General features: G+C 43.6%; 1 protein-coding gene across 1 annotated transcript in view; it reads right to left on the bottom strand.

Annotated features, from left to right (window-relative positions):
• The window catches only part of GPD2 (glycerol-3-phosphate dehydrogenase 2 (mitochondrial)), a gene marked incomplete at its 5' end in the record, with an annotated part of 15,794 nt that extends 5,605 nt beyond the window's left edge, over positions 1-10,189 (bottom strand). Inside the window, 7 exons of the mRNA XM_010072748.1 lie at positions 1,064-1,222; positions 1,682-1,813; positions 2,332-2,507; positions 2,753-2,887; positions 4,722-4,915; positions 9,689-9,839; positions 10,107-10,189. Coding sequence (XP_010071050.1) covers positions 1,064-1,222; positions 1,682-1,813; positions 2,332-2,507; positions 2,753-2,887; positions 4,722-4,915; positions 9,689-9,839; positions 10,107-10,189 — 1,030 coding nt within the window. The remainder of the gene's footprint in view (positions 1-1,063; positions 1,223-1,681; positions 1,814-2,331; positions 2,508-2,752; positions 2,888-4,721; positions 4,916-9,688; positions 9,840-10,106) is intronic.
• Between the last annotated feature and the right edge of the window lie 329 nt (positions 10,190-10,518).

Below are 10,518 nucleotides of genomic sequence, written 5' to 3' on the forward strand. Positions count from 1 at the left end.
TGCCGGGGCCGCCTGCCGGCGACAGGGAGAAGGGGTGCCCAATTCCCCAGGTCCCTGCCGGTGACAGGGAGAAGGGGTGCCCAATTCCCCAGGTACCTGCCAGTGACAGGGAGAAGGGGTGCCCAATTCCCCAGCTACCCGTGGCTGGCGCGAAGGCTGTCCATGCAACACTAACGTCACGCTGGGTTCAAATTCCCTGCTTCGTAGGCTTCCCATTTCCTAATCTATTGTTACGGAAGAATTGATACAGCTTTGTTAAATGCGGTAAATCATTATCTGAGCAGATCCCACTGGGAAGGGTGAGACCCCTCTAACTTCAGCCAAACACCTCTGACTGCGAGGTTTCTTGATGCATTCCTCGGGGGAGGCTGCAGGATCACAGCAGCTCCTCGGGGTGGCAGGATTCAAAGGAGCTCCTTCCAGATTTTTAATCAAACTCCTCACTGGCTAAAAGGTTTCATGACCAGTCCAAGGGAAGCCTTTGGAGTGGAAGAGCTTGGTGAGCGTTCAGAGGTTCTGTGCGCTTCAGGGTGAAAGAAGTCCCAACCCACGCGTCCCATTTGGGTTCAGCACCACAAGGGAAGCGAGATGAGACCCGCACCGTGTCCGAGCACAGACCCACTGGGGGTGAAGGAAGGCAGCAATGACCTGAAACGTTAATTTAGGCCAAGGAATGGTGCAAACTCAGTATCACCACTTTTCAAAAGACACAGCAGACAAAAGGGAGTGACGCAGATTCCAAGATCCTCCTTTGCTGGGGCAGGTCTGTTGAAAAGCGTCAGCAAACAAGATATTTGAACAGGAATAGGGTAGTGATGCGACGTCTGCTTTCATGTTGGGGAACAGCAGGATACAGATCTTCACTTTCCCCTCCACACCCCGACCAATACCGACTCATTTCCCAGCTATTTTGATGAAGTCTTTCTAATGAAATATGCCAAGTGAATCACTCCCTCAGGAAGAAAGCATCACTTGAAGTTTTCTATTCAACTAATTTAGATCGTTAACATGGAAACTACTTAAGAAAAACAAAACAGTTTCAGATGAAAAAGGCCCTTTGTACCTTTTTTTTCTGCTCACTCCAGTTAAGTTCTTTCCCCATTATATCTACGATTCTTGGCAGGGCTTCCTCTGCAGCCTGCACATTCAGGAAGGCCAAGCGAGTGCGTCGGGAAATCATATCCACTGCCGTGCGGGCATACTCTTTAACACCATAGACAACCTAGAATAATAAGGCAAGAGGAAAAAATGCAAATGAGAAAGCCAACAGGCATTGTCGGAAATTATGTTTAGCATCACAAACTGCACTGCTGGTCTGGCTATACACAATGAACCTTCTGTAACTAGTTTCCACCCGAGCAAGAGAAGGGTTTGAAAAGCTCCCTTTTCCTGGGAACATCTTATAAAATGCAGCTGGGATCAAACACGTCTATTTTTTATTTCATATATACAGTATATGAGTATAAATATTTAATTATATGAAATATATTAATATGTGTATATATAAACATAAAAACAAAGCATGCCCTGGGGAAGGGGAAGAACAAAAACAGGAAAAAAATCTGGACCTCACCAAAGGAAAGGGCTTATGGAGATGTTCCACAGAGCGAGACTGACCTGCTCTAGAACCTGCTCATCCCAAGAAGAGAATCAAAGGACATCACGTAGTTTTTCCACATACCTCAGCTTCAATATAAGGAAATTCAGACACAAGACGTTTTCCAACAATAGGCCATCTCTTTCCTGTGACTTGGGCTATCTTGGCCACCTCAAAAGCCTTGTCACCGTATGTCGAAGCTAGATGCTGAGCCACCTGTGGAGTTGAAAAAGACATTCAGCGTGCTGTTGAAAGCACATCAAATACACACATGTATTTCCTGTCAATACTCTTCTCACCAATAACAAACAGGCTGAAGAGGGCATTAGATTTTGATTGTGTGGGAGGAAACTACTTGTGTCGTGGATGCGTTAGACCTGTACTGACAGTATTATGTATGTATCAGTGGAAATGTAACTAACGATGTTCCAACTCTTCTGCTACACTTGGTCACATCTGAAGTACAGATCTTGTTGGGCTCAAAGGAAGACAGACCCTGGCACATCATAACATTTTAAAGCAGAAAACAGTCAAGATTAGGAGGAAGAGAAAAGGGAAGCAAAAGAACAATTACTAGAATTTTTTTTTTTTAAACTATCTTTGCCCCAGCCAGATCATAAGCTCTTATCAAGCTCAACAGACCTTTGTAAAATTTACGCTGGGATTAGATTTAGCGGAAAAACAAAACCCTCCAACACAGAAACATCAGAGCATCAACAGAAACCATGACTCACCTCACTTTCAAGTCCATAGTCTTGGACCAACCGAATGTAGAGAGTGGGACTCCAGTCCTCAGCGCCTTCCAGCTGCAGTCCAATGGTCTTACTGGAACCCACCTTCAGATCGTGCGCCTGAACAGCTGCATCAATGGTGTCCTGCGCCATGGCACGGTAGGTTGTCCACTTCCCACCTGTAACCACACATTACTTCTTTATTGGGGAAAACAAGGGGAATACGACGACGGTATGTATGATATATATTTTATGCATCACTTTATAGCTCCTGGACTTGTTCTAACAAGCCAGTCATGCTACCACTGTCAGATCATTAGCTAGGTAAAGGAACACGAAGGATTATCCTGTAAGAAGGAAAAGTTTTGAACACAATCCCCTGGGGAAGCCCAGACAAGCTGTACTGTAGGAGAACTTGCAGTACCTGCTATGGTGACAAGGCCACTATCGCTAATGGTAACAACGTGATTCCGGGATATCGACTGCGTGTCTTTGGAGTTGGGGTCTGTGACCAGAGGACGAATGCCGCTCCACGCTGCCAACACGTCTCCTCTTCTCACTGTCCAGGACCGAAGACGAGCCAAAGTCAGCCAGGAACAGAAGCGGGAAGTCACCCCATCCACGAGCAGCCCCACTAAAGTGGCCATTTCCTTTTTTCTTCCCCCTACACCGCTCCTCTGCCTCCTGCCCCATCACAAGCCCATCCCTAAAGCCAACCCTGACTTCTCAGTAAACTTGGAGGAAGAAAACCCGAGGGCACAGTCACAAAAGCCCTAACACTTGTAGGAAAACACGCCAGCCTCCGAAAGTCACTTTATTTAATATATAAAACGTAGGACCAAAAGCGAATTTAATTAAATTAAGTTTGTTGCTTATTAAATTTACAATAGAAAAATTGACTGATTTCCTTTATGCTGAAGTCTTTGGAACATTTTTTTTTTTTTTAATACAACTTTTAAATAAATGATAATTGAAAATCAGTAACAGGGTATAAAAATATCCCCCAAAGAACACAAAATAGATTTCAGGAATCAATGGTGCTCTGCCAGCATGTTTAACCTGCCAAAATGAAGTGTTAATCACAGAAATAAGATACCATATTACGTTTATAAACTAATGAAACTAGAAAAAGCAGCATGCGTGACACTATAATTAAGCAGTTGGAACACGTCCAAGCCTGTGTAAGTTGATAACCCTGGCACTGTCTCTGGCAGCAAAAAGGCAGGTCTGCAGCGAGTTGATACGGCCAGCACAGTTGTTCATTCAATAACAAGCAATCTATAAACACCGCTAATTGCGGATGGGAAAAACAGCGTGCACCCAGGTAGGTTTCGTTCAAAAGAATTAAACACTTCACAACGCACTTCTGTGAAATACCTTGAAAAATCCCTGTCGTAGTCACCCTCTCAACTCTACCAGCTACCTGTCTGGCCAACAGCACTCTCTTAGATCGACTGCTGCTCAAGGAACAAACAGGAACGTTTCCTGAAGACTTCTTCTGAACTTTATACAATCCAGAGCCATCAATTATCCCCCTCGGGAAACAAGCAATCTAGTGTTTCCCATCTCTGGACAGCAAGTTTTCCTAAATCTAGGGACATTGTGATGCTCCTGACTGAGTGCTTTTCAGATTTTTTTTTTTTTAAATGCTGTTACTACAACAGAAATACAAAAGTACAAATGCTCTCATTTAATAATTTTTAAAAAAACCTCACTATGAGGGAAAGAAGCCTCTCTCCTTTAAACCAGCACTGAGTCAGAGCGGGCCAGCATCTTACAACAAAGGTGTTCTCAGCTCAGCTATGACGAGAACAACTGTCACCAAGTAATTGTTAGAAATTCTCCTTTTTGCCCATTATACCTTCCACTCCCACTGAAAACTGACGCTATTAGACATTTGCCAGATCAAGAAAAATAAATTCTAAGAATAAAGTGCCTAGAAAAATGGGAATAAAAACAAAGGCACGGGGAAAATGAGAACAACTTTTCCTTCAAGAAAACAGGTGAATTATTTGCTGCACTTGCATTGATGTACAACTGACTGTCCCAGTTCCGCACAGCCTTGCCTCTGGCCCCCAGAGAGACCAGAATGACTGGGCTGTGCAGCTGGACAGCTAGCACCAGCTGGCTGAAAGGTGTGTGAAATCTGGACATGCAGATCTCCCTTTAAACAGCCAAAGCAGTGCAGGTGCATCTGGAAAAGCATCACCTTATAGCTCTGAAACACAGATCAAGATGCCACTTAGGTCCCACGGGTTTTAGAAACACCCAGATGCAGAAGAACCACAGTCAGAGGTACAGAAAAACTTCAGCCAGACAGTGTTGACTCAAACTGCAAAGGCACAGGCTCACCAGGACCTTCCCGGGGAGAAGCAGAGCTGACGAAGGCTCACCTTCAACATCTGCACTAAGGTAGTTGCGCACTTCATTCAAAATGAAGTTGATATCCTCTTCTGTTGGTATCGGATGGGAAGTCACATCAGTCGGGGTGTCTGTGGTCCCTGCAATAGTCATCTTCTCCCACGGCAGGAAGAAAATCACTCTGCCATCGCTGGTGGCCGGGTCAAGCAGCCCCATGTTGTCAGGGCTGAAATAAAGAAGGGACGTGGTTCAGAACAGCTCTGGCAGCACCGGAGAGTCCGGTGTGGCACTCCTTGCACCCCAGATAAACTATTAGAACACCACCTTTGTTCTTAGGTCAAATGATTTAACAGATCAGAGATTCCACATGCGGCTGTGACCTGACTTTAAAAGGCAGTCCCAGCAGTTTTGAGAAGTAAGGCTGTCGAATGTGATTCTCGGCTATTACGAGAATTCGATTTCCTAGGCAGTGTCGCAGACCAGCTCCTTAAATGGAGCAATCCAGCCTGCGGCACCTCACATCTCCATCCACTCTGGGAAATCTTGCCCTTTGAAATTTCAAATACAAACATTTGGAAATTTAAAAAACCCGATTATTAGAAACTTAAGGAATGAACAACTGCTTTTAACAAAAAAAAAACCCAAAAAAAACAACAACAACAAAAAAAAAGGCAATCATTTATATTATGCCAGAAAGGAAAGGGAAGGCTGAAGCAGAATACCCATTAAAACGGAAGAAATAAGAACAGAACCCTAGTTCTGTTTGGATGCATCTAAGTACATAACAAGAAAAATTAGAGATAAAATATCATTAACCCAAGCTATCAATTACCTGCACCCTACACAGAGGGCAAAAGTAAAGATGTACAAAATCCTAATGACCCCTACAACCTGCATTCACAAAGGTGGTGGGAGCGAGGGTTAGTAACAGAACGAAAAACATAGAGAAAACAAGAGGATGGCAACATGGGACTCAGAAGCGTTATGAGCCCATTTAACCAGTCGAGTCCCAGCGATGCCACAGCCCGAGCCTGTTCACCACCTGCCCCTGCAGCAGGACCAACACCCCCAGGCTCCCGGGGGACCCACACCAAGCAGTACACTCTGAAGGCTCCCGGCTCTTGCATCCCTGAATGGGGAACCGTGTTCGAAGGAAAAAAAGAGGCAAAAGAGACACTAAGTGGATGCTGCTATTCCGAGATTTTTCATTTAGTTATGCCAGAGCTGCAAACAGAACGATTCAGTAAAACGAAGAAAAACAGTAGTTCTTTGTGCAGTCAATTTTAATTTATGTATCAGTGTTTTCTGATATAATGTAAAAAAAAAAAAAAAAAAAATCCCCAGGTACAAACCCAGTTATCCTCATGACTTATTAAACAGCTCTGCTTATACTTCAGAAAACAAAAGGCTTCTATAAACACCTCAAACAGCTTCTATAGCGGGAAACATTTAAGCTGCCCCTTTTTTTGTTCATTTTTATTTAAAGGAAAGATGCTTTCGTTTCAGGTGCTGGAAGTCCTTGTGAAAGCATCGGCAGTCAGTTTAGCAGCCTTCAGGTTTTGCACCTCTTCCCGATAACGCAGGAGGATACAGGTGGTATGTGGGAGGAGGACAGGGCATGTATTTCTGTGGCAATAAGGACCACCAGGGGGAATAATGCCGCGGACTCAAATAACTGCCGACACAATCAGCTGAAGGTAGACAAAGACCTGCTCGGATGAATTACCTATTCAAGAGAGCCATAAGCTGAACCACTGAATATTTTATTTTTAGGAAGTCTAAACTGATTATTGAAGGTAAGTTTTCAATATCTGGAAAGGCTAGAAGAGAAGCTGAAAATTTCATATATAGCATGTATATTAGAACATTTTTAGGTGATATTTATAGACAGCTTAAGCATACAGTTGGAGAAGTACAATTTAATAGGGGAAGTCAACACAGATTTGTGAAAGGTAAATCACGTCAGACAAATGATTACTTTTTAAAATGAAAAAGCTATTGATTTAGAGACAGAGGAAACTAGAGATCTAATATACAGTATCAGAATATTCAGAAAACTTTAGACTTTTTCTCAAAAGTATGAATTTCTTTTAATGTGATTTTGTAAAAACTGTTAAAAATAAGGAAGAGAAGCAAGTAAAGACTTAAAACTAAGTTTCACCGCAACAGCTGTGGACCAAAGTGTTTTCAACCTGATTACACAGCAAGTGATGAGAAAGGATGACGCAAGTTTTCCACATGCCAATTAATTTACTGAATTAACGACTACCAGCTATCTGGGGAAGCTCTCTCTCAATCTCCTATTGCTATCTTTGTTCCATCTTATATAAAGAACTGAAGAGCCACCAAAAAAACCCACAAAGTAGGGTGTTTCCCATCAAAAAGCAGCAACCTAACACCCAAATGTTAGCTGTTCCGGAGTCGTGCTGCTGCACACCAGGAATACGTCTGAAACAAGACGTTTTTAAGACAAATTCTTACGATTACAGAATGGATGCGAGAATGTGGTATGAGCTATAGCGATATCATTGCAAGATTTCTCCCGTAACCTTTAAAGACTACTAGCATGGCTAAGTTCAGGATTGTAAACTCTCTCTGAAGTCCAAAGCAATGCCTTTACACCGAAAAATAGGCGCAAGCGGCCTCGGAGTGGAACACAGGTGGCTCTGAAGCAGCAGGACAATCCTGAAGAGCTGACTTAAAGCAAGCAAACGTGTTTGGAGCATGTCTACTTTTTAAAAAGCAGTGCAGTTCAACTGGACAATGTATGTCGAATGTTTGACAAATGAGGAAAGAATCTTGAAGACAGATGACTAACGTACACGTAGAACGTACGCGGCTAGAGACTACGGATCTAGGCAGGATGACTTCACCGAAGAACAGATCAGAACTCTTGAGCCTGAAGTCAGCAAGTGGTTCACTCCTGGACATTCAATACGGCATTGTACACAACAGACACATGGAAGATCTCTACTCAATGAGGCATCTGATCACAGCACCCCAAACGCAGTTGAAGAACAAAGAGGTGACTTTCCATAGAGTGGAACTAAGGTTTAACAGAAAAGTTTACCTGGAATCTGGAAAGCAGAGCAGATAGGAAATTTCAAGAAAGACTGAGAACATCTGAAATTTGTCAGAAGGGAGGGGAGAGAAGTATTGCGTTCACAGGCACGTTTCAGGCAAGGAGCCCATCTGAACAAAGGCAGCCAAACCCTCTCTCGTTTTAGCAGTTAATACACTTAAACAACTGGGAGTGGGAGGACTTACAGCAACTGCTATAATAGACGTGCGTATGCTAAAAGTAGAATTATTGAGAGGAGGAATACTGGGACTATTAATGAAGAACATTAATGAGCAAGAAACCCAAAGGAAATGAATGCATTAGGTTAACATTAGTTTTGCCAAATCTTAACTATGCTTATATCGATAAACCTCTACCTGTTAAAAAAAAATTAATTTGTGTGAGTAGGGGCCAAAATTCTATCAAACATTTATCACAAGGCAAGCGGATGCGGTGAAATGACAACCTTCATTCGTTGAGGAGTATCCCTTGGCACCAGGAGAAGATTCAATGCAACTAAGATTAAATACCACGAGTATTTTCTGTTCAGCAGACAGCTCCTTGGTTTAAGCTATCCCACTCCAAGGAAATTCAGTGCAGAGCTATCTCATCAGCTGTGCTGCGGAGGCAGCATGTGGGTTGATACTATTTCACAAGAAAAGTGATGCCCACATGCTGACATACACAGGGGAACGAAGAGAACACGAATTCTCTTCATTTCCAATTAAAATTATTAGGTTATTACAGAATAAATAAAATAGAGCCCTCATGCATATCAAGCCATCTTCTACTTTGAATTTTCAAAGCGAGTCAAAGTTTTAAAGTTTTATGTGTTTTTGCTGTAGGGCCACAAAGTCAACCACACACGTCCTTCTCGTAGTACATGAGGAAACCAGGATTACAACCCTTTTCTCCTCATCCTTAGTGCCTTCCAGCAGCTATGGCATAATTTTCCGATTTTTCACATGGAAAGACACCAAAAAAAAGACCAGAATGCAAGAGTGATTTCACACTAGGCCAAAACCGCCTCAGTTTTACAGCCTATGGTCATGTCCTCTGGGGACAACTCCAGCAGAACCAGCATGTTGTGCACTGAAGTCTGAATTTCTGTTCACAGAGGAGAGCGATGATGATATGGAAGGCTTTCCTGTCAGCGCACCGTATCAACAGAACCGGGCTAAGTCCATAAATGGGAATTTCCATTAGGATGCTAATGACTGTAGAAACCAAAAGGCAATATTTGAGTTTCAACTGACAATGCTTACTCGGTAGAAGGGGATTTGGCTTTGCAGCAGCAAATAAGGAAAGAAGCAGAAGTCTTGCAGAGTGCCACGGGAACCTCTTCTGCAACAAGGTCAGCAGAGGGAGGCAAGTCCTTTTCACCAAAACAACCCCAGGCGGCTGGGCTTGTGTCTGCAGCAGTGTCAGAATTTAACTGGGGTACCGTGGACCACTTATTGTATTGCCTACACGCTGGGTTCGTATTTACTGGGAGTGGAGTTGTACCACAGTGGAGTACAGGGGCAGAGCGTCAGGGCAGAGAGAGTTTCATATTTACTAGGACAAGAGTTTTTGTACGAAGGTGGCAACCTCTCTGGAAGGTTTATATGCACACTCAGCTCAAACTCGTTATTAACACAGGTGCCTTTCACAAGCCTGTTGTAGATGTTCTGCCTCAGCACCCTTCTGCTTCAGCAGAAAAACCTTCTGCTGCAGCAGCAGTTCTGCCTTGGTGAGTTTTATCTAAGAACTACAAGACTTCAGTCTTTTCTGAATATAAGAAATAGTTCTTCTAATCAGCATAGTGCCAGAATCCTCTTAAAAAAAATCTTATCATGCATTCAAAACTACCGTAAAACCCACAAATGCACCTCTGCAAGCTCGTTACAGACACCAGCAGAGATGGTTACAAATGGTTTAGGCTCTGAATAGCGTTACCTGTAATAACCAGGCATCACAATGTGCACGCCTGCACTTGGCTGACAGATGTTTGGTACTTGCTGATCATCCATTTTGCGCACAGAGTCTGTGAAAGGTCCCGTAGCATTGATAACACACTTGGCTTTGACATCAAATTCCTGCCCTGTGAAAGAAAACAATATCAATCACACACCCCATTTGTTTTCCTGCTCACTGACACTCTCTATTATTAATGTATCTATGGACTTAACCTACTGTAAAGCATATCGGGCTGGTCTGAACAGAACAGCTGGAATAGTTTTTGAAAATTAACAAAGTTTCCACGTAACACTGGATTGGAAATAAAATGTTTTACAGTGAAATCCCATCTTATCTGCAAAGGCAGAAGGAGGCAGACTGGGTGGAAGAAGTTCAGCTGACATCTGCCTCTCAAACGGGAGAGATTTCAGTCTCAACCCGCAGACGCGGTAAATGGGATTATTACTGTACAGCACGGAGCGATTTACAATATCATCTCCGCTTGACGGAAGGGTTTGGATGTAAAGCTTAGTCTACCCTGCCAAAACACTAGGATTTGAGTGAAAAATCTGACAGAAGTTACAGATGATTGACACTAATGGTATGCCGCTGCACTCTGGGAAGATGGCTCCTTCGGCGGTTCACTGGTATTTACAAACAGCAGTGTTCCCCGCTCCTCCCTCGCTGCCTTATTTCTGGGGTTCTTTAATGAAAAAGGCAAAGGGCTGTGCTTTCTGCTCAGCTGGGGAACAGCAGAGCCCGCTGCACAGCGCCGAGCAGGGTGCTGCAGAGCGGGGCTCCGCGGTGCTGCACGGGTCGGCCGGCGCAGC

The sequence above is a fragment of the Pterocles gutturalis genome, unplaced genomic scaffold (genome assembly GCF_000699245.1).
Source record: "Pterocles gutturalis isolate BGI_N339 unplaced genomic scaffold, ASM69924v1 scaffold28617, whole genome shotgun sequence".
Lineage (NCBI taxonomy): Eukaryota > Metazoa > Chordata > Aves > Pterocliformes > Pteroclidae > Pterocles > Pterocles gutturalis.